This window comes from Paroedura picta, chromosome 15 (assembly GCF_049243985.1).
Source record: "Paroedura picta isolate Pp20150507F chromosome 15, Ppicta_v3.0, whole genome shotgun sequence".
Lineage (NCBI taxonomy): Eukaryota > Metazoa > Chordata > Lepidosauria > Squamata > Gekkonidae > Paroedura > Paroedura picta.
The window spans coordinates 9,012,971-9,040,513 of NC_135383.1; the positions used below are offsets into that span (position 1 = coordinate 9,012,971).

At 53.9% G+C, this 27,543-nt stretch overlaps 3 protein-coding genes across 3 annotated transcripts in view; 1 reads left to right on the forward strand and 2 right to left on the reverse strand.

The window, feature by feature from the left end:
* Positions 1 to 279: 279 nt before the first annotated feature.
* KLHL21 (kelch like family member 21) lies at positions 280 to 11,129 on the reverse strand. Its single transcript, XM_077311054.1, has 4 exons — positions 9,986 to 11,129; positions 7,915 to 8,320; positions 3,465 to 3,537; positions 280 to 2,503 (listed from the first exon to the last, which is right to left on the reverse strand). The coding sequence occupies exons 1-4, from the start codon at positions 10,992 to 10,994 to the stop codon at positions 2,213 to 2,215; spliced, it is 1,779 nt and encodes a 592-aa protein (XP_077167169.1). The 5' UTR covers positions 10,995 to 11,129; the 3' UTR covers positions 280 to 2,212.
* Positions 11,130 to 14,401: 3,272 nt separating this feature from the next.
* PHF13 (PHD finger protein 13) lies at positions 14,402 to 20,994 on the forward strand. The gene is made up of 4 exons (XM_077311055.1): positions 14,402 to 14,783; positions 15,182 to 15,283; positions 15,654 to 16,200; positions 18,993 to 20,994. The coding sequence occupies exons 1-4, from the start codon at positions 14,745 to 14,747 to the stop codon at positions 19,217 to 19,219; spliced, it is 915 nt and encodes a 304-aa protein (XP_077167170.1). The 5' UTR covers positions 14,402 to 14,744; the 3' UTR covers positions 19,220 to 20,994.
* Positions 20,995 to 23,348: 2,354 nt separating this feature from the next.
* Positions 23,349 to 27,543, reverse strand: part of DNAJC11 (DnaJ heat shock protein family (Hsp40) member C11) — a 43,262-nt gene continuing 39,067 nt past the window's right edge. Inside the window, exons 12-16 of the mRNA XM_077311534.1 lie at positions 27,351 to 27,420; positions 26,727 to 26,784; positions 26,273 to 26,415; positions 25,683 to 25,812; positions 23,349 to 25,042 (exon numbers count right to left, since the gene is read on the reverse strand). Coding sequence (XP_077167649.1) covers positions 25,017 to 25,042; positions 25,683 to 25,812; positions 26,273 to 26,415; positions 26,727 to 26,784; positions 27,351 to 27,420 — 427 coding nt within the window. The 3' untranslated portion in view covers positions 23,349 to 25,016. The remainder of the gene's footprint in view (positions 25,043 to 25,682; positions 25,813 to 26,272; positions 26,416 to 26,726; positions 26,785 to 27,350; positions 27,421 to 27,543) is intronic.

A 27,543-nucleotide genomic window follows, 5' to 3' on the forward strand; every position in this document is an offset into this window, starting at 1 on the left:
TTTATGGCAGTGCTGAAGACAGCTCGTGGCCGAGTCCATTAAAGCAGGGGTAGTCAACCTGTGGTCCTCCAGATGTTCATAGACTACAATTCCCATGAGCCCCTGCCAGCAAACGCTGGCCAGGGGCTCATGGGAATTGTAGTCCATGAACATTTGGAGGACCGCAGGCTGACTACCCCTGCATTACAGCAAGAGCTCTCGGGGAGCCCTGGTTGAGAATCTGATTCGGGGACTAGATGCAGGTGCGGATCTCATGCCAATTGTGTTCCAAAACAGAAATTTAACACTGAACACACACTTTATTCAACCGTTAGATTTTCAAGTTTAGAAGGGGTGTGGGGTGGGGGGAATTACAAAATATAATACCTTTTCTTCTGTCCCCCCAAGGTATGTTACCATACAATACTTAAAGGCTGAACACGAGACCTACAAAAGTTAAATAAATACAAAGCTATTCACCTGGTTCTAGAGCTTCCAAGCTGCTACAGACCCAGCAGTGAGCATCATGTGAATTGTAGGAGGGGGATCATCTTAATATACTTCCAAACAGGCCAGGCACACAAAACTCTATCTGACAGATTAAGGAATACAAGATGTAGGCAGCTATAGCAGCTTAAGGTCTGTAAACAAGTGGCACAGAATTGAAAAAATCTGCCATCTTAGAGAACAAAGGGTGAGCCTTAGATGCAGCTCCTTGGGCACAAAGTCAGAACGGATAAGAACGCAGGCTTCCTTTGCAAGCGTAGGCCCATTTTCCCCCCAAAAAGCGAATAAAAGCAGTGGAACACACCTGACAATATGCATGCACACATGCCCTTGGTGATGCACAGCTTCATGCTCTGGCCGCGAGTCCTGCATGGGCTCTCCTTACCCATGTGCCTTTCTGGTGCAGGCTGGCCACAGACACCTTCCCCAAGCAGTTAAACCTGTTTTGAGGGGGCGAAATGGTACCCCACAGATCCAGAGAGCAGAGGATTCTGGGCTCAAAATGTTCCTTTGGCCAGGAAATGAGCACCGGCCAGGAGAAAAGACCTACCTTCTCGCTTGGCTGGCGTTGCCGAATTTCTGTCTGGGGGAGGCATTCTAAGTGGTGATCCTCTTGTTGGAACTTAATTTCCCCTGCATGCGTGAACCAGGGCGAAGGCTTGTTTCAAGCTACGTTCCCCTAAGGCACCATTGGTGAAAACCTCAAACCTATTAAAGAGCGTGTCCCCGTCCTCCCCCCCCCAGATGGAGATTTGGCTTTAGAAAGCTCGGAGAAAGTGCCCTGAACAAAACGGTGAGTCAAAAAACCCAACCGGTCCCGTTTGTAGGGATTTCCGCAGCAGCAACTGGAAGGGAGGGAAGAGAGGCCCTTGTCTATCTACGATGATAACCCCCCCCCCTTCCTTTTCCAAATGGGAACCTGACACTCAGCCACAGAAAAACCCTGTTTGCAGTGTCACTGCCGGGCATGCCGAACAGCCGACAGGAAAGCTGCTCTGGTTCCACACGCTTGTTCCAATAAAATAAAACATCTACGATTGCTCAACTCGCGACTTGAAAACCGGAACTTTTAGAAGCCGTTGGGGGCAAGAAGGTCAGGGGATTAAAACAAACAGACAGTTCTCTGTAACTCAGAACCGAGAAGGCACCAGCACCGGATATGAGAGGCATAGTGAGTTCATCAGAGGGAGGTGAGATTCTCATGCGCTGTAGCACCTACACGGTTTGCACAACAAAGTTACCCATTGGAACACTGTCATTTTTCCTTTGCCCATGTTCAGGAGAAACTCTAGTTATTCTACCCGGCCCGCCCATGAGCAGCTAACAAAACAGACATAACACAGCACCTCCCAAAGCAGCTCTATCCTACCCGTCCGCACCTGCTCGTGGGTTCTCCCCCCCCCCCCCCAAAAAATGAAACCTGGTTTGGAACTCCTTCCTTAAAGGCAGAGGCGGGGGTCCACCCCAGTCAGATAACCCCTAAAGGATTTATTTCCAGGAATTCACCAGTTCTGCTTCCCCCTGCCCAGCCAAAAAAGAAGGCTGATCCCCCCAGGAAATCGCTCGGCCCCAATGTGCCTCTTTTTCATCCGCACCACGCTCCCCATCACCCCTTCAAGTGTACACGTCACCATCCCCAATGCCCAGCTTGCCTCCCACCCTGGAAACCTCGCCAGTTCCGGGCCGCGGATTGGCTCCGAGCCGCCAGAGACAAGCCGGCCAGCTGTTAATGCAGCTCGTTCAGATTCCGGCTGTGAAGGTTCTGCTGTTGCCGGCTGAGGCTGACGGCGTTGTCTAAGGGGGGCTCCTCGCTCTCCTGGGTCTCGGGCATGAACTGGCGGAAAATGCTGACGCTGCTGTGCCAGAAGATCGGCTCGGGCAGCTGACCCACCACGCTCCAGGCCCGCGTTTCGGGATCGTACGCTTCGACGATGCCCGAAAGTTCAAAGGTGCTGTCGTAGCCGCCGGAGACGTAGAGCTTCCCGCCCAGCACGGCTAAACTGCCCCCGACGTGGACCTGGAAAGACAGGAGGGAGGAGATATTGACCAGAGACACTTTGCATATGCACTGACCATAGCGGACCCCGCGTCCAAGACCTCCCTGCCCCCCAAAGGGCTCGCTTGGTGGAGTGGTTAGGAGTGCGGACTTCTAATCTGGGGAGTCGGGTTTGATTCCCCGCTCCCCCACATGCAGCCGGCTGGGTGACCTTGGGCTCGCCACGGCACTGATAAAGCTGTTCTGACCGAGCAGGAATATCAGGGCTCTCTCAGCCTCACCCACCTCACAGGGTGTCTGTTGTGGGGAGAGGAAAGGGAAGGCAACTGTAAGCCGCTTTGAGCCTTCTTCAGGTAGAAAAAAGTGGCATATAAGTACCCACTCTTCTTCTTCAGTAATATCAGGGCTCTCTCAGCCTCCCCTCCCTCACAGGGTGTCTGTTGTGGGGAGAGGAAAGGGAAGGTGACTGTAAGCCGCTTTGAGCCTTCTTCAGGTAGAAAAAAGTGGCATATAAGTACCCACTCTTCTTCTTCAGTAATATCAGGGCTCTCTCAGCCTCCCCTCCCTCACAGGGTGTCTGTTGTGGGGAGAGGAAAGGGAAGGTGACTGTAAGCCGCTTTGAGCCTCCTTTGGGTAGAGAAAAGGGGCATATGAGAATCATCCTTCAGAGGTCGGTAAAATGAGTACCCAGCTTGCTGGGGGGTAAATGGTAATGACTGGGGAAGACACTGGCAAACCACCCCGTATTGAGTCTGCCATGAAAACGCTGGAGGGCGTCACCCCATGGGTCAGACATGACTCGGTGCTTGCACAGGGGATACCTTTACCTTTAGCACAGCACAAAGCATTACTAGAATTAAGATCCCTTTCTCCCTGCCCAGTGACTATAAATTACAAAGCAAAGACTTCGATTCTTCTCCCCACCCGCGTGTCCTTAAAAAAAGATCCCTTTTAAAAAAGAGACGATCGGAAACAAACCTACCTGGAGCATCGGAGGGATTTTGTCCCATTCGTTCTTCATTGGGTTGTACACATCAACTTCAGAAGAGTCATCTCTGTAGAGAGAAACAAAGGGGGGAAAAGTGGCTACAGATCCTGCATCGTGTGTTTTGGCAGGGAGAAAACAAGGAGAGATGTCCATGGACTTCAATTCCCATGAGCCTCTCCTAGCATGTGCTGGCTGGGGCTCATGGGAACTGTAATCCACGGACAACTGGACAGCCACAGTTTGGGTGCCCCTCGAGTGGTGGCTACAATGCAGGGCTAGGATCTGCGAGACCCAGGTTCGAATCTCCACTCTGCCATGGAAACCCGGCAGGTAACCCTGGGCCGGTCACTCTCCCAGCCTAACTGACCCTTACAGGCTAGTGGTGAAGAGAACAGGGAGAAGGTAAGAAGAATGTTGTGCTTCCCTGAGATCCCTGGAGGAAGGGCCAGATAAAAACGCCCCGAAAGGCAGACAGTCTGGCTGCTCTGGAGGAACGGTGAGGAAATGGATAGGTTAAATCGGGGGTAGTCAAACTGCAGCCCTCCAGATGTCCATGGACTGCAATTCCCATGAGCCCCTGCCAGCGTTCTCTGGCAGGGGCTCATGGGAATTGTAGTCCATGGACATCTGGAGGGCCACAGTTTGACTACCCCTGGGTTAAATGAAGGAGAGCAGCACTCCGGTTACACAAACTCGTTCTCCCCTCGTTGTCCATGGAACATGACACGCTACGGCGACAGGTGGTGGCGACAAAGAAATGCGCTTTACGAGCCCCGAATTGTAGCATGGGAACCGGCAAAGGGGCAGCCAGTGCGCAGAGGGGTCAATGAGAACCCGCCTCCCCCCGAGTTCTCATTCCCTCCTCGAAACAAGCAAATGGAAAAACCCAAGAGGCTGCCACCGAAAGTGCTTCTCTCCCTTGTGGATCTTTGTGACGGGCAGGCCTTCCGGGGCAATCTGGCTCAAAGGAAACCCAGCTCTTTTCTAACTCGGGTTAAAAACAACACTTTACAATGGTGGTGGAATGAGCGAGAGAAGCCGAAATGTTGGGCTGCAGAGGAAGCACGGCATCTCGGAGGCTGGCCCGGGAACGTCTCCGCCAGCAGCTGCCCCGGAGCACCAGGCCTTGCCGTTGTTTTTCCAGGCCCACTTAGGAATTTGAAACATTCGCTCCGGCTCTGCTCTGCAGCGACTCAGCACCTGCCAAGCTGGAAACCAGGCTAGCAATTGCAGAGAGGAGCCCCGCAGCTGAACCCCCTCTGATTTCAGCTGGGCTGGGGAATGAAGAGAAAGCACATGTCCAAAGGAACCCGAGTCGCAGGAATGCCACCCCTCCTCTTATACGCCTGTTGGGGAAATCTTGAGCGAGCCGGCACAACGACAGACTCCCGCAGCACGATCCGAAGCAGAGTTACGCCCTTCCAAGTCTGTGGACATCAGGGAGCCTAAAAGGGCACAATCTGGCTTAGGACTGCTAACAGGGTGAGAACCAAACAGTGGTTCTCCTGTCCCCCGAAAGCATTCCTCTGTGCCAGGAAAGGAGCTCGTGCAAGAATCAACATATGAGGGGGTCTATTTTCCTGCCCTCGTTGGGTTCTGCACAGGTGTCCCTTCCCTCTTGGCAAGGAAGAGGGAGAAGTTGACCTTGCGAGGGAGATAAAGCATCTTGCAGAATCTGGTCAATAACTTTACAGCATACAGGGGCAATGCTGTCTAAGTCAGGGATGGTGTAGAAGCCGGGAGGCTATGCTCTGACTCAGGAACGCCTCACCCCTTTCAGGTCTCCCAGCCCCAAGCTGACAAGCCTGTAAATAACAACCCTGGCCTACCGTCCAGGGCTGTTGTGAAGGTTACAGAGGGACATCATCAACCCTCCGAAGCGCAAAAAAAGATGAGCATTCATTACATATTGTTATGTTATTGCCTGTTTCAATAAAGCCCATTTCATTGGGAACGCCTACGGATCTGTCTACAGGCTGTCTGAGTTTGTGGCTGTGTAGCTTAAGACAAATGACAGCGACAACCCTATGGATTTAACTAGGTCACCTGGAATTTCCATTGCAATGGTAACATACCATTTTTGAACAAGAACTAACCAAGAGAGGGCCCTCCACTATTTGAGAAACCTCCAAGTGACTGTGTTGACTACCAGCTCTGACAGCTATCGCAGGTCCCTGCTACGCCCCAGAGGGTGCAGCCTTCCTCTGGGCTGCTGCTTCTTGAACTCAGAGCAGCAAAGGAGCATTACTCACAGGGAAGGTAAGCATGCGCTAAGAAAGGCATGGGGAGTGGTCTCTATGTGGGTGACTGTAGCTGCTACAGTCACCTAAAGGCTTCTAACCACATGTTGGCTGTTTTATTCACAAACTCCTGTATGAACAAAGTATTTCTCACTACTTGGTGTAGTGATTAAGAGCAGGGGACTTCTAATCTGGCAAGCCGGGTTTGATTCCCTGTTCCTCCAGAGGCAGACAGCTGGGTGACCCTGGGCCTCATCACAGCCCTTTTAGTGCTGCTCTTATCAAGCAGGTCTGTCGGAGCTCTGTCAGCCCCACCTCCCTCACAGTGTGTCTGTTGTGGGGAGAGGAAGGAAAGGCGATTGTAAACCCCTTTGAGACTCCTTCGGGTAGAGAGAAGCGAAGCATAAAAACAACAACTCTTCTCCTTCTTCTTCAGGAACTAGAAGTTACACTCAGCACCCCTCCTTTCAATGTCAACGTGGAACATAAAGTCCGACGTGCTATTTTCAATCCCTGCCTGGTCACATGCCCGGCCTGTCACCCGCCAAAGGACTCGAGGGTCTGGCAAGGCCTTCCATTCAGATAACAAGAATCTGACCCGTCCCTTGCTCAAGGGAGGGCGGTGAGCTCAGCTGCCTTTCTGCAGGAGGCTTTGCAAAGAACAACAGACCAGCTGCAGCTCGGGGCTCTCCACTAGCTCTCGCCCGCTTAGTCTGGCAAAGAAGGCCTTCTGTGCATCCAGAGCTGTGGCTCGGTGGTAGAACAGCCACTCGGCAAGCAGTGGGCCCCAGGTTCAATCCCCAGGATCGTCAGGTCAAAGGTGTGATACGAAAGGTCCTCCGCTTGTCACCCTGGAGAGTCGCTGCCAATCTGAGTTGGCAATACAGAATCGGCTGGCCCTGTGGTCTGATTTGGTATAAGGCAGTTTCATGTGTTGATCACTCGGTAGGAATGAGCAAGCAAAGATGACGAGGCTCAAGGGTACAGCATCTGCTTAGCATGCAGAAGGTCACATCTCTGCCTAAGACCTTGGAGAGCGGCTGCCAGCCTGAGTGGGCAATACTGATCGTAATTCAGCATAAGGCAACTTCAAAGCCTGCCTTCTTCCCGGGGACAGGAAGGAGCGCCTTTCCACCCCCACCCAACAGTGAATCAGGACCATGTGATCCTGCCATTTCCCAAAAATATTTTCCTGGGAGGCTGGGAAGAAAACACCCGAGAATAGTCTCCACAGACAGCATCTTGTTTTGACTGAGTTCCTTCCCTCCTTAGGTGGCCAGGGCTATTTTTAGGAAAGGAAATCTTTTGCTTCAAAGCAGTTCTGAGAAGCATGCTGGAGCTAAACATGCCAAACACACCACTGTGCCTCAAAGGGAGTCAACCTGTACTTCTCAGCTGTTTTCCTCCTGCATTGTAAACCCTTCCTGAAAAGGGGAACCATTTTCCTTGGTCAGGCCAATGACGTCACCCGGATAAACACCTTCAGCATCTCAGGCTTGGATCCTAACCTCCATTTCTGCTTACAGAACAGGGGAACGGTGATTTCTCCCCAAACCATAATTCACTTCAGCCCCCAGTCCAATGTTCCAGCTGGATATGTGACCGCAGTGAGAAGGCAATGCAGAAGAAGAGTTGTTTCTTATATGCCGCTTTTCTCTGCCCAAAGGAATCTCACAGCGGATTACAATCACCTTCCCTTTCCTCTCCCCACAACAGACACCCTGTGAGGGAGGGGAGGCTGAGAGAGCTCTGATATTACTGAAGAAGAAGAGTTGGCTCTTATATGCTGCTTTTCTCTACCCAAAGAAGCCTCAAAGCGGCTTACAATCTCCTTCCCTTTCCTCTCCCCACAACAGACACCCTGTGAGGTGGGTGAGGCTAAGAGAGCCCTGATAGTACTGCTCAGTCAGAACTACTTTACCAGTGCTGTGACAAGCCCAAGGTCACCCAGCTGGCTGCATGTGGGGGAGTGTAGAATCAAACCCAGCTCACCAGATGAGAAATCCACACTCCTAACCACTATACCAAGCTGGCTCTGCACATAGGATCCAAATCTTAATTTATAATCCACTCAAAGACCTCTCTCCCCCATCCGTTCGACGTTCATAACTTCAGTGGCTCAAGAGCTGTTTACTTTTTCTCCAAAGCCACAATCAGTCCCGGATTCTGCACCACCGACCCCGAACCGCGCAAGCAGAACCCACCTGACAAAATACATCAGCCCGCTGAGCGTGACAGTCTTGGGGGCAAACGACCAAGGGGGCACCTGCCCGCAGTTGACGAGCGACCACAGGTCTGTCTCCGGGTCGTAGCACTGCATAACCATGGACTCTTTGCCAGCCAAGGAGCCAATGGCGTAGAGCTTGCCGCGGCAGGCCGTCGTGGAGCAGTTGTCCATCGGGTAGAGCATGGGCTGCATCGCCTCCCAGGCATCCAGCGAGTGGTCGTAGCGCTCCGTGCTGTCCGAAGCCACGACGTAGAGAAGTCCATCCACGACCACTGAACTGTGGTATTCCCGGGCCTTTAACATCGGGGACACCTCTGTCCACTCGTTCACGCTGGAGTTGTATCGCCAGACACAGTCGTAGAGTCTGGAGCCATCGGATCCTCCTAGGGGAAAGAGCACAAAATCCCACCGGTAAGGCTTTCCTCAGATACAATGAAAAGTTGTTTTTTATATGCCGCTTTTCTCTACCCAAAGGAGTCTCAAAGTGGCTTACAATTGCCTTCCCTTTCCTCTCCCCATAACAGACACCCTGTGAGGTGGGTGAGGCTGAGAGAGCCCTGATATTGCTGAAGAAGAAGGTTGGTTCTTATAGGCCACTTTTCTCTAACAGAAAGAGTCTCAAAGCGGCTTACAGTCACCTTCCCTTTCCTCTCCCCACAACAGACACCCTGTGAGGGAGGTGAGGCTGAGAGAGCCCTGATATTCCTGCTCAATCGGAACAGCTTTATCAGTGTTGTGATGAGCCCAAGGACACCCAGCTAGTTGCATGTGGGGGAGCGGGGAATCAAGCCCAGCTCACCAGATTAGAAGTCAATGCTCCAAACCACTACCCCAATGAAAGAGCAAAGAGCCAGTCTGCATCTCTAGACGGTGTAATGCAACTAATGCTTTTCTGACAGAAGCCCAGGGGCTGTCAGGTGCGCTCCTGACTTCCTTATTTCCAGTTCGCCAAATGTTCCACGTTACCCGGACGGTCGCCCGTATTTTGAATCACAACGTTCTTCCTCAGATCCAAGAATAACGTTCAAGTCCATAACAACTGAGTTTCCCAAAGGATTTAGAACCGCCACCTCTAGCTTAAGCCTCAAATATTTTTTCTTAACAGTGCCTCCTGCTTGGCTGACCATGCATGGAAGCTCTCCAGGCAGCAGGCTCCCCCAGATATAGTAAAGGAAACAAAACATCAGACGTTTTAAATGGGAAGCAATTCTCCAAAGCCCGTCACACCAAGGAGGCTGCACATGCGTCTACCCCGGATGCCTGGACACTCACCAGCACACTTCCCTATGATACTTGTATGCGCCATCAAGTCACAGCTGACTCATGGCAACCCCCTATGGTTTTCCGAAGACGTCTGCCATTGCCTGGCCCCATGTCACTCCTTGATGGGGCCTCATCCAGATACTAGCCAAGGCTGACCCTGCTGTGGTCCCGAGATCTGTCACAGGGTCAAGCAAAAGGGGCATTTTCCTGATAAGCTGGATAAAAATAGATCTTGCCTCTCCCAGGCGTCAAAAACGAACGCTCAGGGGTAGTCAAACTGCGGCCCTCCAGATGTCCCTGGACTACAATTCCCATGAGCCCCTGCCAGCAGGGGAATCAAACACCAGAATTAAGATTGAAGGAAGGAATATAAATAATCTTCAATATGCTGATGACAAGAGACCCTCTTGTGACGCAGGGTGGTAAGGCAGCAGAAATGCAGTCTGAAGCTCTGCCCATGAGGCTGGGAGTTCAATCCCAGCAGCCGGCTCAAGGTCGACTCAGCCAGCAGGCAGGGGCTCATGGGAATTGTAGTCCAGGGACATCTGGAGGGCCGCAGTTTGACTACCCCTGACTTATGCCAACCCAAGGGGCTTCTGGGGTCTTTCCTAAGAATACAGTTCTATCTGATTCCCGAATCAAACTTGATGCCAGGCAGCTCGCCCCATCTTGTTCCCCGGCCCCCCTACAAGGCCAAGCCGGGGCAGCTCCGAAGGGGGGGACGCTCCAAGCGGGGTCGCTCCGAATCCCCCGGCCGTCCTCCCGCCCAGTCCCTCCCGTCGTACCGGAGACGTAGATGTCGTTGCCGAGGGCGGCCAGGCTGTAGCCGCCGCCCAGGTGGTCGGGGAACTCGGCCAGGTAGCGCCAGTGTCCCGTGCGCGGGTTGAAGCAGTCGACGGTGGCGAGCTCGTCGCAGTCCCGGTCGCAGCCGCCCACCACCACGAGGATCTCGGCCAGGCCGGTGGAGGGGCGCGGGCGGAGGCGCGCGCAGGGCCCGCGGTCGTGCCGGTCGAGGCGTCCGGCCTGGAAGAGGCGCGCCTCGGCGACGAGGCGGAGGCAGGCGGCCGAGCGCGCCACCAGCGGCTCGCCCTCGACGTGGGCGAGCAGGTAGAAGCGGCGCACGAAGGGCAGGCGGACGTGGGCCAGGAGCTGGGGGAGGAGGGCGGCGCGCGCGGCCGGCTCGGCGCGCACCCAGCGCAGGGCCAGGGCGAAGGCGGCCTCCTCCTTGGGCACGCGCAGCGCGTCGTCGCGCAGGTAGGAGACGAGGCGCGCCAGCGGCAGCCGCTCCAGCTGCGCGCCCAGCCCGTCGGGCCCGGCGGCGGCGTGGCGGAGGACGCAGCGGTGGGCGGCGGCGGCGAGCGGCGCGCACGCGAAGGTCTCGGCGAAGTCCTGCACGTCGAGCGCCGTGGCCGGCTCCAGGCGCGCCGCCAGCCAGGCGCCGCACGCCTCCTTGACGGCGGGGAACTGGAGCAGGTCGGCGGCGCGCAGGAGGCGCTCGGCCAGCTCCGGGCCCAGGCGCGCCACGCGGCCCGTGTAGGCGAAGTCGAGCAGCAGCGCCAGGCACTCGGGCTCCACGCCGTGCAGCCGCACCCGCTCCGCCCGCGCCTCCCGCAGCGCCCCGCCGAACATGGCGCGGAAGTAGCCCGACGCCGCCGCCAGCACCGCCCGGTGCGCCCCGAACTCCTGCCCGCCGCCCGCCACCAGCGTCACGTCCAGCAGGCACCGCTCCGCCCGCAGCGCCGCCAGGCCCCGCAGCAGCGCCGTCCCGTGCGCCGCCTCCGCCGACGGCTCCATCCCCGGCGCCGCCAGACGCGCACACGACCAGCACAAAGGCGCGCCCGTCCGCCCCGACGCCGCCGCCGCCGCCTCCCCGCAGGCGCCCGGCCGCCCCTTGACCGGCTCCTCCCTCCAGAGAGGGCGGCCCGGCAGGCGGCCGTCGCAGCAGCTCGCTCGCTGGCTGGCTGGCTGCAGAGGACGGAGGGAGGGCGCAGACGGGCGCTGCCTCCGAGCCCCCTTGGCACGCCTTCCCCGCTGGGCCGGCCGCCGCTGCGGCAGCGCGGATCGCCTTCGTTCTGCGAAACTGGGGATGCCAACTTCCAGGGGAGGCCTAGGCGTCTCCCGGCGTTTCAAGCGAGCTCCGGCGGCCTGCGGGGATCATCAGATGGCTGCTCCGTGGCATTAGACCCCGCTGAGATTGCCCCGCACTTCAATATTTTGGAACTTCTCACCTCAGGCCTGGCACAGAGGTTTCCGATTTTGAATAACTCACCCCTAGGGTTGCCAACGCCGGCCTGGGGAGTTGCTGGCAATTGGGGCTTGGAGTTTGGGGACCTCAGCAGGGTATAATGCCATAAGCTCCGCCCTGTAGAGCAGGCATTTTATTTATTTATTTATTTATTTATTTATTATATTTCTATACCGCCCTCCCCGGAGGCTCAGGGCGGTTTACATTAAACTTATAAACAATACATGGAACAGTCGTCATTAATAATCATACAATAATAACAGTGGTTGTGACAGTGGTTTTCTCCGGGGGGGGGGGACTGATCTCTGTCGCCTGGAGATGAGTTGTGACCCCAGGGGATTGCTAGGTCTTGTCTGGAGAGGTTGGCACCCCTCCCACCAGTATGGTTCTTTTACAATTTCTCTCTGTGTAGGTTTGCAACAAAAACAGGGGTCTTAGGCAGAAATCTTCCCCATTTCATGAATCTGTAGAGGCCAGAAATTGATCTTTCAAGGAGCATGCTCAGTGCAGCATCAGTGTCCTCCGTTCCTTCCCCAACCCCTCTAACAAAGCTCTCCCGGAAGAGCAGCCAGTGTTTTCTGAAAACAAGCCTGACTCGGAGACCTCCTCCTTCTTGGTAGGGAGTGACTTCCCACCAGGCTGTAACTGCTGATCAGCACATACCAAACTTATGTAAGGAGCACAAGGAAAGTCAGCCAAGCTGGACATGCTTCCAGCATTCCCAATTTTCACAAGCTGTTGGCTTTGCTGAGACGACTTGACATGCAGGCCCCTGCACAGAACACGGGAAGGCAAGCCCTAAATGGCTTACAAGCACAGACGGCTTCAAGAGGGGACTGGAGAAACACAGAGGTCCATCTGTGACTATTAGCCACAATGTATAGATGGAACATTCTGTGTGGGGCAGTGATGCTCTGCAGTCTCGGTGCGTGTGGGGCAACACCAAGAGGGCTTCTGCTGGTGGACCTCCTGATGACATCTGGGTTTTGGCCACTGGCCTGATCCAACACAGCTCCTGTTATGTGCTTTTCAGCCAGCATCTCACCTGCTCTATTTACAACTTGTGCTGCCTGCGCTATCATGAAATATCCTCTCAAGAAAGCCAGTTCTCAGATGTTTTGGAAACAGCAAGAGCAATGAAATATCTGCTCTGGGAGTGCACAAAATCAATTCAGTTGCATTGGGGAGGATGCATAGTGCACTTGCTGCAAGGATTCTCTATGCATTGAGATGGAAGACGGAAACTCCACTCGATCTTATGGCCAAACAAGAATAGCAAAACGTATGTATCTGATGTCCAGCAGACTAACATCTGAGTTCAGAAGAAAACGGAGGCCTGCTGTAGACTATATGCGATGGAATGAAATAACTGACTTATAAAAGGGAAATATGGGCCCCTCCTTTTTCTTAAAGCTGTTTTCTAGAACATCTTAAAAGCTGTTCTGACCGAGCGGTGATATCAGGGCTCTCTCAGCCTCCCCTCCCTCACAGGGTGTCTGTTGTGGGGAGAGGAAAGGGAAGGCGACTGTAAGCCGCTTTGAGACTCCTTTGGGTAGAGAAAAGCGGCATATAAGAACCAGCTCTTCTCTGCCTGAGATCCTGTGCAAAGGGACTGCCAGTCTGAATCCATAGGACTGACCTTGATGGGTAGTCTCATTGAGTAGGAGACATCTTCATTCCCTTAACAGCAGCAGAGAGGCTGACAAAGCTGCTGAGTCACAACAGTAAGTTTTCTGGGAGCATACCATCTCAGAGAGTCACCCTGTGCCCAGGGCCTTTCCTGTGTTTGCCCCAATAGGAAACATGTCAGCAGTGAAAAATTATGCCTCACCTACTTTGCTACCTGGTGGGGGTACGGAAGAGGCAGTAGGGTATGCTAAGCTCCTAAGTGCATTCCATGAGCCACTGTACAAAAAGACTGGGGCCGAGAGGTGTGTAGAATAACATTAGCAGAGTCTCTCACCAAATGGGGGTCTTAGGAGAAGTCGCCAGTCTAATGCTTATCCCACGCAACATGCATTCAAGTTCTCTGGACTAGTTGTAACTCAGTACCTGCTCTGGGACAATAAATAATGAAGACTGTTTCATGTATTGTTGATTAGTTTAATGTAAACTGCCCTGATCCTTCGGGGAGGGCAGTATATAAATCTAAAAATAAATAAAATAAATAAATTAAAAAGAGTCCAGTAGCACCTTTAAAACCAACAAAGTTTTATTCAAGGCATGAGCTTTCGAGTCCCTTTTGATGCAGGTGCCTGAAGATACCAGGGCACATTTGTGTATTTATATATTTATTATTACATTTCTAGTCTTTCCCCTGAACGCTCAGGGCAGATTACAGCATGTACAAAATACAAAAAAGTTTTGAAAATCTAATCTCCCTGGCGCCAAAAAAAGAAAGAAAGAGAAAGGAAAGGGGGGGGTGATATACAAAATATACCCCCTAAGCTAAGATGTAAGCCAGGTAAACTTGGATAGGGAAGCCAGTGAATTTTTGTATGTTATTCCAGGGCCTCCACCACAGGTCTGGAGGAAGAGCTGCGTTTTACATGCCCCGTGGAGCTGTTTAAGATCCCGCAGGGCCCTGATCTCATTCAGAAAAAGCCAATTTGATTCCTTGGTGATTCGGATCCCGAGTCGATCCTGCTCCCTTGATCTCCGTGTCCTTTGGGCGACATAGAGGGAGAGGCGGCCCTGCAGAGTGTCAAAACCCGCCGCCCTCCGCCTCTCGCTTTCCCACCCCTGAGACTCTTCCAAGTTCCCCCTCCCGAGCCAGGGATGCCAACCTCCAGGTGGGACCGGGGGATCCCCCGGAATGACAGCTCCTCTCCAGGCGACGGCGAGCAGCTCCCCTGGAGAAAATGGCTGCTTTGCAAGGGGGGGGGCTCCACAGCACCCCTGCCCCACTGAGGCCCCGCCCCGCCGCCCGACGGCTCCGCCCCCGACGCCTCCAGGTCTCGCCCGGCACAGAGTTCCAGGCGCGCGCGCGCGCGCAACTCCGCCACGAACTCCCGGCATGCCTCGCGCGAGGCCGACAGGCTTCGGCGGGCTCTCTCCGCGCCACTCGCTGGCTCTGAGACTACAACTCCCGGCATGCCTCTGCGGATGAGCGCCCCCCTCCTCCCGCACGCCACACCTCCTCCTCCTCCTCCTCCGTGCCCAGAGGAGGCTCCGCCCCGCCCCTCGTCCCCCTCCTCCCTCCCTCCCTCCCTCCGGCGGGGCGGGGCTCCGTCTCCCGCCCCTCCCTTCCCCTCCCCCCGTGCCGGTGTCGGGAGGTGTCTCCGCCGTCGGACCCCGCCATGGACTCGGACTCCTGCGCCTCGCCGCCTCCCCCGCAGGTGAGCCCCGCCGGGGGACAGGGGGGCAAGGCAGGGCGGCGGGAGGGAGGGCAGGGCTGGAGAGGGGGCGCCGCCGGGGCTTCCCCCGGACTTCCAGGGCCTCCCCCCCGCCGCCGCCTTTTGGGGTGGGGGGAGCGTGGAATCGCGCCCCCTCCCCCTGGCAGCCGGGCGCGGGGAGACCATTGCGGAGCCAAGAAGGGGTCCGACCTCCTTCCCCCTCCCCCCCCCGGATTGCCAGGGGCTGTTTTGCAAAAGGACCCCCCCACACACATACCAGCTCCCTCCCCCCGGATCAGACATGGGGGGAGGGAAGGACCCCCCCCCCTCAATCCCCGATCCTGGCGAAGGGGCTCCGGCGCTGACCGCCTCCCGCGCCCCGCCCCCGCCCTCTCCCGCAGGCTTTCCCCCCGGGCTCCCGGCGATGCCGCACCGTGGAAGACTTCAACAACTTCTGCTCCTTCGTGCTGGCCTACGCGGGCTACAGCCCCTTCCCGCAAGAGGTGAGCGGAGCTGAGCGGGGGGCCAAGGCGGCGGGGCTCCGGGCTCCTGCCGGGCGGAGGTGGGCGGGCAGGGAGGGAGGCAGGGAAGGAGGGAGGGGCGGCCGCGCGCAGCGAGGAGGGGGGGCTCCTGGGGATCGCGCGCATGTGGCCCCCTGGAGGGCTTGCGCGCTGAACGGCGCGGAGAAAAGAGCAGCTAGCGGGGAGGGGGGGAGTGCGGGCCCGGGCTGGAGGGAGGGGGGGAGAAGCCTGGGGAAGGGGCGGGATCTGGAAAGGGTGGGCGGCACCAGGCAGCAGCCCGCGCTCCCGGGAGTTGGCACCCGGGGGACTCTCCGGTGCTCACCGCTGGGCTTCGGCTCCTGATCGTCCGCAGAATTCCTTGCGGAGCAGCCCCAGCCCGCCCAACAGCACCGGCGGCACCATCGACAGCGACAGCGGGGAGCCCCACTACGGGGACGCCCCCTCGGCCATCGCCTCCTACTCTGCCCTGTACCAGTGGGACGAGCCCGGCACCTTCCTGCTGGAGAGGAAGAAGCCGGAGAAGGTGAGGAGGAAGAGGAAGCTCGCCCGGAGGGAAGCGCCGGCACCACCGGCGGCAGTGGCAGCCCCGGTGGCAGCAGCGGAGGAGGAGTACCGGGCGAAGCTGCTGAAAGCGGAGGACGAGGAGGAGGAGGAGCCCTACGCCGCGAGGACGCCCACCAGCCCCTCCTCGGAAGGCGAGGCTCAGTCCTCTGCGGATCGCTGCTCGGCGTGGGACTCGGACACTCCCTCCAACGCCTCCTACCCGCCGGTGCCCCTCAAGGAGGAGCAGGGCCTGATCCAGACGGTGGGCAAGCGCACCATCATACGCCAGGGGAAGCAGGTGGTGTTCCGGGATGAGGACGGCAGTGGAGATGACGAGGACATCATGGTGGATTCCGGTAGGCGAGAGGGGAGGAAGGGGGGGTACGGTCTCCGGCAGCAGACAGGGTTTCCCTCTCGGATGTGCCGGGGTGAGGGAGAGAAATCCATGGCTAGTTTGGGTTGCCCAGAAGGCTGCTTGCTTGAGTTGCCCTGGAGGTTGCAGATGGGCAGAGCCCTGGGTCAGGGGAAGCCTCAAGAATTTGCTGCTGGTCAAAGCCAAGGAGGGGACTCTGGCTGGCCAGCAGATGCTCCCTCCTAGCAAAAGGGAAACCGTACATTATAAATTGGGAGGAGGGGGGCTTAAAGAACCGTCCCTCCAGCCCAGGTGAAAGCAGGGAAAGCCCAGAGGACTGGCCACACTGTGCATTGTTTATCGATCCTGTCTTTCCTGTAATGAACTTCAAGGATCCTCCCTCTCCTGTGTTATCCTCACAACAGCCCCTTGAGGTAGACCATCGTGGCTGGCTGGAATCTGGACTCGTGGTTTCTTAGAAAGAATATTTATTTTAGTATTTATATACTGCCATACTCCATTCAGGTTAAAAAAAACACCCTGTTTTTCTTTAAATGGAAGTTTGGGGAAACCATGAAAGATGTGGATATATTTTCCCATAAAGCCTACATTTTTGCTGCCTCAAGGATATTAAATCTATCTGCATGTGATGTTATACATTTTCCCATTTGTATAGAATTCAAAAGTGTTAACGCCTTAGTTTTCTACAAGCAGAATTTGTTTGTTTACATCTTTTGCACCCCACCTTTCTCCCTAATGGGAACCCAAAACTGCTTACATTGCTCTCCTCTAGTCCTCTTCATCCTCACAACCCTGTGAGGTGGGCCAGCTTGATGTAGTAGTTAGGAGTGCAGATTTCTAATCTGGGGAGCCGGGTTTGATTCTGCACTCCCCCACATGCAGCCAGCTGGGTGACCTTGGGCACTGATAAAGCTGTTCTGACAGAATAGTAATCTCAGGGCTCTCTCAGCCTCTGCTCCCTCACAGAGTGTCTATTGTGGGGAGAGGAAAGGGAAAGCAATTGGAAGCCTTAGGTAGAGAAAAGCAGCATGTAAGAACCAACTCTTCTTCAGTATTATCAGGGCTCTCTCAGCCTCACCTCCCTCACAGGGTGTCTGTTGTAGGGAGAGGAAAGGCGATTGTAAGCCGCTTTGAGACTCCTTTGCGTAGAGAAAAGCAGCATATAAGAACCAACTCTTCTTCTTGAGTAATATCAGGGCTCTCTCAGCCTCACCTCCCTCACAGAGTGTCTGTTGTGGGGAGAGGAAAGGGAAGGCCGCTTTGAGACTCCTTTAGGTAGAGAAAAGCAGCATATAAGAACCGACTCTTCTTCCTTCTTCTAATAGACCCAGCATTTGAGAGAGCTGAACAGTGCAGCACTGTGCTGCCTTAGCCACAGGGACTGTACATTTTTGCCCCGAGAGACAGGGAGAATGCAGAAAGTAGGAAACAAGGGTTGCAGTGCAAGTAGAAGTGTCTTTCTTTGGACAGAAACACAGCCCCTTGCAAGTTCAGTAGGACTTACCAGCAGATTTGGATACCAAGTTAAAGTTTAAACTGTTGCAAACACTGGTCTCTAATATATACCATCAAATTGTAGCGTATTAATTGTTGCAAAATTACTCATATTGCAACATACACTCCCCCTCTGTTGTATATCTCTACAGTCTGCACACTGTAATTATTAGGGAATGTTGTGGATTGTCTTACCTACTTCAAGAGATCTTTCCAGTGCCCAACTTCAAATGTGGGCATTTTCTTCATAATGAAATGCATTCTGAAATTTTGTCCTGTGGCATTGACATCTCTTAATAGGCTTTGCACTCCACAGTTTGGTTTTCTCGAGGGGCACTGCCCTAACCTGGACAGTCCAGGCTGGCCTGATCATCTCAGATCTCAGATGCTAAACAGGGTTGACCACTGTTTAGCTTTTAGATGAGAGACCACCAGTGAAGGCCAGGATAAGTTCATTTTAGAAGACAAAGAAGAGCTGGTACTTATATGCCGCTTTCCTCTACCCAAAGGAGGCTCAAAGTGGCTTACAATCCTCTCCCCTTTCCTCTTCCCATAACAGAAACCCTGTGAGGGAGGGGAGGCTGAGAGAGCCCTGAGATTACTGAAGAAGAAGAGTTGGTTCTTATATGCTGCTTTTCTCTACCCAAAAGCGGCTCAAAGCGGTTTACAATCCTCTCACCTTTCCTCTTCCTATAACAGACACACTGTGAGGGAGGGGAGGCTGAGAAAGCCCTGATATTACTGAAGAAGAAGAAGAGTTGGTTCTTATATGCCGCTTTTCTCTACCCAAAGGAGGCTCAAAGCGGCTTACAATCCTCTCCCCTTTCCTCTCCCCACAACAGAAACCCTGTGAGGGAGGGGAGGCTGAAAGAGCCCTGAGATTACTGAAGAAGAAGAAGAGTTGGTTCTTATATGCCGCTTTTCTCTACCCGAAGGAGGCTCAAAGCGGCTTACAATCCTCTCCCCTTTCCTCTCCCCACAACAGACACCCTGTGAGGGAGGGGAGGACGTCTTCTCCCAGTGAACAATCCTTACACAGTTGTGTCTGGAATGCCGGCTTGGTGTTGGCCCGGTTCTCTTGGACCTACCCTAATACAGCTCCCTTCCATCTGGACGTTTGCATGCCTTGCCTGTACGTGTTTTAACTGTGGTTTTGGCTCAGTTACATATGCCACGTGGCCTACTGGTTGGAGAGCTGCCTTCAGGCTCTTCCGGGTCAGCCGGGATAGAAATATCACCTTTAAATCGGTGTTAATAACCCTCGGACTGTGTTCCCAACAGATGACGACTCCTGGGACCTCGTGACTTGCTTCTGCATGAAGCCCTTCGCCGGACGGCCCATGATCGAATGCAACGAGTGCCACACCTGGATCCATCTCAGCTGCGCCAAAATCCGCAAGTCCAACGTCCCCGAGGTCTACATCTGCCAGAAGTGCCGGGACTCCAAGTTCGACATCCGCCGCTCCAACCGCTCCCGCATGGGCTCCCGCCGACACTTCCTGGACTAGCTGACGGGACCCTTCTGAGAGGCAGATGGACTCGCCCTGCAGAACTCCAGTTGGCAGGGAAGGAGCAGCTATACAAGCAGTGGTCTCCCCTCTCTGCCGGGAGCTTGCTGGGTGCAACGGTACCCCAGCGCCCCTTGAATGCCTGGACCGCTGCTGGAAGAAAGGGACTGATCCAGTGCCCGAATCAGCTGGGAAATGCAAGACTGGGAGGATGAAAGCAAGAGGCTGTTGGCCTCTTGGGTGCATCTCTCCCTCTCTACTGCTGACCTTCTTTGTCCCAGCAGGAGAACGTACCAGTGGGTGCACAGTGGAAGGGTAGAGTCGGGGTTGGGGACAAGGTGTCTCGGGCACTGAAGGAGACCACAGCTGTCGGTCTCTGTCCCAGGTCAGCATCAGGTCCATCCCTCAGTTGGATTGGTCTTAAAAGAATGCGTTAGGGAACGTAACCCGGCCCATCCGGTGGTTCGTCAACGGCAAGGGACGCAACCCCTTTCCTGAAGCTAGGCAGTTCTAAAAGCGATGTTTTGTAGCTGGGCAATGGATGGAAGAAGCCATCTGTGGGGGAGGATGAAAAGGAAGGTTCACTGGCCTGGCTGAGTTTTCTCCCTTGTGTGTGTGTTTTGTTTTTTTTTTGCTTTGTTTTCTTTGTTTTGTTTTTGCTGACTCTAAAGACTCTGGTCAAACATGGCTTCAGATTTGCTTTGATAAGACTGCCCCTTCTCCCCAGATGTTCTGAGGGTGTGAAAGGTGCACATGTTTTTATTGTGCCGTGTGCAGAAAAATACAAGAGGGAGCAAAAGCCGGCACCCGGCCGCCAAGAAGAGTCAGACTAGCCCCTTCTGAGATCGGAGGAGTATGGAAGCTGGGCTGCCTAATCCCAGGCCCTGTGGAGTCTGACCGAGGAGCTGTTTTAGGGAATTCTTGCAGAGGAAAAAGACACTTCCCTCGCAGTGGGGGAATTGTGGGGCCTTTTCGAGGAGTGCACAAATCGAATCCTTGTTTGCAAGAGCTCAGTGTTGTTATAAGAAGACCAAATTCTCTGTCCAATCGGACAGGGGAGGGGAGAGCTTTTAGGGGAGAAGGGCACAGCAGAGCTGTTCCCTGGAGCAGCCTTGTGGGCATTTCCTGTGGACAATTCATGCACAACTTCATACAAAATCTGTGGTGCTCATGGACTCAGGTGGAATGCTGACAGTGATTTGGTGGGGAGTTCTCTTTACTCCCTACATCTTTTTACCCCCCCCCCAAACTCGTAATCTAGGTAGGGCTACTTGGGTTGTGCGCTACTTTGATCTTGAGACTCCCAACCACATGGAAAAGCTCGCCCAGGAGATCTTGACTGGCCAAGACTGAGAAAAGTGAATCCAGGTTTGCTCTTTCAGGCAAAAACGGTTGACCAAGATGGTTTCCCCTGTAGCATGGTTTCGCCCTGGGCCACTTTGCCCATCGCAAAGAAGCGATACAGGCAGCCTGGCTCCCCCGCTCAGGTTATTACTCCTGCACAATCTCTGGAGGATGCTGTCCTCCAACTTGCAGGTGTGAAACAAGACCTTTAAGGGTTGACTTCAGGTTTCTGGTCTAGGATTTCATTTCAGTCCCGTTGCTGTCTTATTTCTTCACACAGGGTGGTGTCCGATAACCCCAAATTATTGGATATGTTTTTTTTTTCAACTGAAGACTAAACCCCTGCATGTCTGAATACATCCATGTATGATTTCAATTTTGGGAGCTTTAATTTTTTTAAAAAAAAAATTAAAATTATTTGTTTTATCAGAGCAAGCTTGTCGGTCTTTGAAATTTCAAAATATAGTAATTCTGGGTGGCTCACCTGGGTCCCAGGAACCAGGACTTGGTGACATGCCTGGGACACAGGGGCCCTTGAACTTTACTTTTAAGGAGAGGCTAGCCAACCAGGTTGGCTCCCCTGTTCAGGCAATGAGATACCAAGCAGGGCTTCTTATGTTTTGCTAGGGTCATTGAGGCACCATAGCCTGGGGGGAGAATTACAGGGCTTGGTCAGTTTTAACAACAGCTTTACAAATGCTTCCTGTGTAGACTCTTGCAAGGGGGAGGATATTTAAGCTGGAACAACTATCTGGCTTCAGGGGGAGGAGTCCCAACCCCATTTCCAGAAAATGCTACCGAATTCTATATTCTGAGCACAAAGTCAGCCCTTCTTCTGTCAGTCTATGCAGTAAGATGGGGCCTGAGTACCGGGCATCATTTAAGGTTGCCATCCTCCAGGTGGGGGCTGAAGAATTCCCAGAATTGTTACAGATCTCCAGATTACAGAGATTAGTAAAATGGCTCCATTGGAGAGTGGGATTTGTAGCATTCTACCCCTCAGAGGTCCTGCCTTTCCCAAGCTTCACCTTCCAAATCTCTAGGGATTTAGCAGTCTGGAGTTGGCAACTCAATTACCATTTCAGGGCAAGATGGGAACGAGGTGAGGGTTTTTTTGGCAGGAAGAGGAAAACCAATACATTTAGCAGGTAGGAGATGGTTCTATTTGCGGCTGCAAACAGACTTAATGCGGCTACTTTGCGGGACTCTGGATCCTCTGCAGGAATAGCAACACCAGCCTCCCCTGTGCTGTGGCCAGGGGATCTCTGAGCAAAATGCTCAAGTGTTGCCTGGCCATTCCTTTTACAAAGGAATTTCAATGGGAGATTAAGAGAGGCTCCTGTAATGCCCCAGACAATGAGGCTGGAGACAATGCCTTCACTTAAACTGAGGACTGGGTTTCCGGCCTCATTACCAATGCAGATCTCTCCCAAGGCTGAGACTCCCCAGCATCTCACACCTTAATCCAGTCACCTCCGCTATTGTCATTCGGCATCTTGCAGGCTTTCCGCTTTCCAGTGCAAAGGGACCGATAGACTGGCATGCTAGCTGTACATCTGATCCACAAAAACTGCTACAATTTTTATTAAGTCTTTATGATGCTTCTGGCCTCTTTGCTCTTTTCTGCTGTTACAAAGCAAGCAAGCTCAGGGCACGGGTTGGGTCTCCAGCTGGAGGAAGGGGTATGGATTGGGTCCCCAGGTGGGGGCAGGAGGGGGAAGGGTGCCTAGGGTCAGAGAGGCCAGCAACTGAGACCCCTCTCCTATTCACCTACCCCAGAATTCGCTCCAGGGCGTAGGGCACTCCCCCTCCACTGGGGTCTGCATTGAGGGGGCTGCCTGGGGTCGGGGGCATTGGTCTCCAGCTCCTGTTGGGAGGCAGAGCTCGCAGTCCTTGGAGCAGGGCACGTTTCCACGACACCTAGCGGGCCCCGCCGGAGCGCAGAGGCGTCGCCCGCGTGGGAACCGAGGCAGCCCCCGCACGCGGCGCTGCCTCCCCAGCCCCGCAGATGGCGATGTCCAAAAGGAACCGGAACTGCCGGCCCCTTCATCCCTAAGAGACGCGGTAACTGGGGATCGTTGCAGAGACGCGGCAAGGACGCGATGTCGCGCGCACTTCCGGCGCCAGCCCGCCCGCCGCGGACGTCCTCCATGTGCGGGGGGGGGGGGGGAAGGGAGGGGAGCGCAGACATTAACGCGGCTCGGCTGCGACCTTGCCTGCAAGCCCGGGCTTGCTTCTGTAGGAAGGAGGGCTTAGGGCGCCGTGGAGGGAAGCTGCAAAGCAAAGGGGCGATAGGAGAACCCTCTTCTGCCTCCCCAAAACTGGCAAGGAACAAACCCCTCGTTTTTGCAATCTTGCATTTCTACTCCCCCCACCCGTAGATCTCTTGCATCAGGGGGTGGATCTCCAGATTGCCATGGACTACAATTCCCATGAGCCCGTCAGTTGGCAGGGGCTCATGGGAATTGTAGCCCATGAACATCTGGAGGACCACAGGTTGACTACCCCTGGCCTAGGAGATGAGAAACCCAGACAGCACCCTGTCACCAAACCCTCTCCTGCTTTCTTGTCTCCTAGTAAAATTCAAGCAAAAACATGTGCCTCTAGGAACAATTCTGTTCCATCTCCCCACAGAAGCAGAATTAAGCCACCCTACCTGGACGTGAAGGCTTGTGTTTGGCTCCTTGCCGCTCTCCGGCGATTGTATGTCCCTTCTTCCTTCGCCCCCCCCCCCCTTTGGCAGAAGTCACAACCGATCTTTGCCAAGTCCATTCCGACCAGAGAGTCACTCACAGCGCGACCACAAAGTGGGTCAATTTTATTGTCCTTATTAGTTACAGTAGAAACCAGAGGCTCCACCCCTCCGCAGCCCGTTACACCTTTCGCAAAGATGCTATTGGCAGGAGAGGGAGAAGAGAGGGAAGACTGCCATTGCAACAGTGCATGTCCCCAAATAAGCCACCAAGCAAGAAACCCTCGTGCTCTGCGTGGAGTTCCACGGAAACCCCTGCCCCTTCCCAAGCTTGGTGTCGGATTAAAAACGTCATTTTTTTCCTACTGCTGCTTTCCTACTGGGATTTCTAGGGTCATGCAAATTATTTTGTCTCCCGACAGCAGTAAAGGACACTGGGAAAATCTCTCTGTAGAACAGGGAACCGATGGGAATCTTTACCGCACAACAGGTAGTTAAAACAGAAACGAAGGGGGGAGCAGTTGGAGCTGCCTACAGAGAAGAGGAAGGGATCTGTCAAATAAAAAGAAGGGGAACCGTACGTGATTTCTGAGGAAGAAGGAAGCAGGAGTGGGGCAGGCCACATCGAAGGATCTCCTATTCTTTTGCTCGGGGCAAAGGCTATGTATGGCTTATTGAGGGGGGTCAGAATGTCGGCCCACGAAAGAAATTGGGGAGGACCGTGGTGTGGAGGAGAAGCTCAGGAGCGCATCAAGGATCACCAGTTGCTACGATGGTCGTTTCCGTTTAGAGGCACCTGCTTTTTCGGGAAACTTGCATAAAAATCAAAGCAGGCGCTCTGAGGAGGGACCGGGAACAAGTCTTGTATGCCAGCTGCCTTTTGCTGCAATTCCTCTTGCACGGAGGCTGCAGGTGATGTAGTTACCGGGGGGGTGGGGTGGGGTGCTTTGCAAAGCAGCAGCCTCCTGCCCAGAGGAACAATGACCACACCACAGTGTCAAAGGAGGTGGTTGCCCTGTTCCATAGAGTTTTGTCCTCACCTGGCATGCTTGTTTTGCGTCCATTTAGCCTCCCTCCCCCCAGCTTGACAATTAGGAAGAAAACACGTGTGGCTAACACAATCCCAAGAAGGTGCTGCAATCAGGACCAGGGGTGCTGTTCTTATCGAGCATGCCCCCTCCCCTCCCAGCTAGGCTAATGGTGTGGCCAGGTCAGGACTGCATTGAAAGTTGTGTTTTGATTTCAGAAGAGAGGTGAACGCTGCACAGCCGTTGCCTTGTGGAGGAGACACAGGGGGTGGGGGGCTGGGGTAGAAAGGTGGTGGGCGGAGGCACTCTGTCCCTGTAACCCCGCCATGTTCTTCGTTTCAAGTCACCTTATTCTCTGAAAGTAACAACTCTTATTTCCTTCTCATCCACTAGCCCCCCGAAGCCCCCTGGTTGAAGAGAGTAGGGTCCTGGGTAGAGCGGGGAGGGGTTCCCCCACGCCATCCCCATCCCCTGCACCTGAGGCAAGACAGGAAACTCGCATGCTGGCTGCGTCGGCCCGGCAGCTCCCGGGTTTCGCTCTCATCGAAAGTCGCTTTGTCTCATTTGTCCTGTAACGTAATCGGTGTAAAAAAAACCAGCCTTTCTGTAGCAATTGTGAAATTAGAGGCCCCTCCGGTGGCCCTGAAGACGTGCTGAATTCAGGGGGGAAGGATGGCACGTTTTCTGTTGACCCCGGCGTGGACCCTGGCATCTTCCCTGCTTTGCTGCCGAATTAGCCATCCGTGTCTATCCGGTGAGCTGTTTTGAGAGGGAGAGGGAGAGGGAGAGGGAGGGGAGAAAGTGTTTCAAAAGGGACTGCAGATTCAGATTCAGAGCACCTTTATTGGCCTAAAAAAGGGACTGCATTTAAGGCAATTTGCAAAAGACAGGTTGGGGTAGTACCGTATTTGCCGGCGTATAAGACGACTAGGTGTATAAGACGACTCCCCAACATTTCCACTCAAAATATAGAGTTTGTTACATTACATTACAGTACTATGGGCCACTATGGGCAGCTATGTCTGTCCCAACTGAAGTGCACCCAGCGTATAGGACGACCCCACCACTTGGAGGCATGTTTTTCAAGGGGGAAAAGTAGTCTTATATGCCAGCAAATACTGTAGTTCGCTATTGCGGTCATGGGCCATCAAATATCATCAAATAGAGAGAAAAACAGTAAAAAAAGCCCTCTGAATAAACTGAAGTCATAATATGCCCTAGCCCAGGGGTAGTCAAACTGCAGCCCTCCAGGGGCTGGCAGGGGCTCATGGGAATTGTAGTCCATGGACATCTGGAGGGCCGCAGTTTGACTACTCCTGCCCTAGCCACTATGCAAAGCAAGCACTGAATGGGGGAGGACCGGGACCAGGCCTGGAAAGCAAAAGGCATGTCTACTTACATTGCTTTGGTATCCTAAGGGCCTCGTTGTCAGCGGACATCACTTGGTGCAGGACTCCTCGGAACTGGTACAGCACCTTCAGACTCTTCTCCTCCCCGACACAAGGATCATAGAACCCGGGCAGACCAGCCTGCAAAAGGTGCATTGCCACAGGCTCAGTCTCAGAGGGTTACAACAGACAGCCTATTGCAGGAGGTTTCTGTAGTTGGGGGGTTGACACTAAGTGCTTAGAATCATAGAGTTGGCAGGGCCATAGAATCATAGAGTTGGAAGGCCCATCTAATCCAGTTTAAAGGGAGTGGGTGGCACGTCTGTCATTATCAGCTGTTTGGCAGGCACTCTCTCCCCTCTGCCTGAGAAGGTGGGGGGGGGGGTGAAGGGGGAATGCATTTACATGGGGTGAATTGTGATTCGAGCACCGCTGATCTGGACTGTTTAAATACAGGGGATGGGTGGTTTGGCTTGGATAGGTCTGAAAAGTACCCGGATCAGCAAAGGTTGGGATACTTTTAGGCTTATCCAAACCAAATCGGCCATAACCAATTTAGAGTGCCCCCTCCATTCCTGCTACATCTCTGCCTGGTCCCTACCTTGGATGCTTCTGTGAGGATGAGCTTGGAGTCCTTCACCAGGCATTGCAAGGGCACCGTTACGTCTATGACTTTCACCTTTTCATTCTTCCTGCTCTGGTCGTTGACAAACTTCCCGTACCAGGCATTCACCACAATCAGGCCTGCGTCGAGGAAGAGGGCAGAGAGGGCCAAATGCTTCAGACAAGCATCAGCTCAAAAGGGGAGGCATTTCAACCAAAGAAGCAATTTCTTGATATATCTACATCACATCAACAGATGAAACTGGTTCTCTATCAAGCAGGGCTCTGTGTGTGTGTGTGTGTGTGCGTGCGTATGCATGTGTGCATATTTATACAAACACCCCTACACAAGAAAAGTCCAAGCTTGGATAAGTTAGATTGCAGACCCCTCCCTGTCAGCCTTCACCCACAGGTGCCCGGGAGCAGGAAAAGAAGAGTGGAGACCCCCCTACCCATTTTCGCTTCCTCCGTCTCGATTATCCGCCGAACAGATTCCTGCATCAACTGCACCTGGAGCAGCACAAAGAGACAAGGTGGGATTCATTCTGTTGTTCAGAGGCACGAGAGAGACAGAAAATGAGACAAGGGAAGCGCTGTGACAGAAGCAGGCTAAAGGAGGGGAAAAGATTAAGTGTGCAGGGAAGAATGGGGGAAGTTTCTCAAAGCGCAGCTTTGCGAAGCACTGTCTGTCAGTAATCTCAAATCCGCTATACTTTGGTGCCATAAGGACTGGAAACATTAATTTTTCTTATTTTTTTTTAAAAATGACCTCACCTCCAGATGTGGAAAAGCAGCAGTTTTCAAATAAAGAAAGCAGAGCCATAAGGGGAAAGCATTTTCCCCTTCTGTTTTTGAAAGCAAAATCAACCAAACGCTTTTCTAAGTGAATGAAGCACAGCCCAGAAAAGTTATCCAGTCTCTAAAGCCAAGCTGGGAAGCGGAGAGAGCCAAAGCACACACTCTTATCCAGATTTGCACTGTGTGCTCAACATTAGCAAGGGCAGGAGAGGTTGGCCAGTGTAAAGCATGCCAAGAACTGCATTATCTGGGAATGAAGGAGAGACAGAGAGACTCACAGCAGCTTCTGCTTCCTGCTTCTTCTGTTGAATATCGCTGGCGGTGTTCTCCTGCTGCTTCTCCAACTCCCTAAGGAAAAGGGGACAAAATTCAGAGTGGATTTGGGGTCCCTGCCTGGGATTTCTGCTCGCCCATTTCCTGCATTTCTGGTCACATGGGACGGTGATGCCCCCTGCAGTGCTTGTGTGTCCT

What these genes read in the sequence shown, in the direction of transcription:
- KLHL21 (XM_077311054.1), bottom strand. Translation starts at nt 10,994, where the DNA reads ATGGAGCCGTCGGCGGAGGCGGCGCACGGGACGGCGCTGCTGCGGGGC. An exon ending in CAACGACATCTACGTCTCCG is followed by an intron (nt 8,321 to 9,985) that starts GTACGACGGGAG and finishes TCTTTCCCCTAG; the next exon opens with GAGGATCCGATGGCTCCAGA. An exon ending in GGGCTGATGTATTTTGTCAG is followed by an intron (nt 3,538 to 7,914) that starts GTGGGTTCTGCT and finishes TTCTCTCTACAG; the next exon opens with AGATGACTCTTCTGAAGTTG.
- PHF13 (XM_077311055.1), top strand. Translation starts at nt 14,745, where the DNA reads ATGGACTCGGACTCCTGCGCCTCGCCGCCTCCCCCGCAG. An exon ending in CCTCGCCGCCTCCCCCGCAG is followed by an intron (nt 14,784 to 15,181) that starts GTGAGCCCCGCC and finishes CCTCTCCCGCAG; the next exon opens with GCTTTCCCCCCGGGCTCCCG. An exon ending in GGACATCATGGTGGATTCCG is followed by an intron (nt 16,201 to 18,992) that starts GTAGGCGAGAGG and finishes TGTTCCCAACAG; the next exon opens with ATGACGACTCCTGGGACCTC.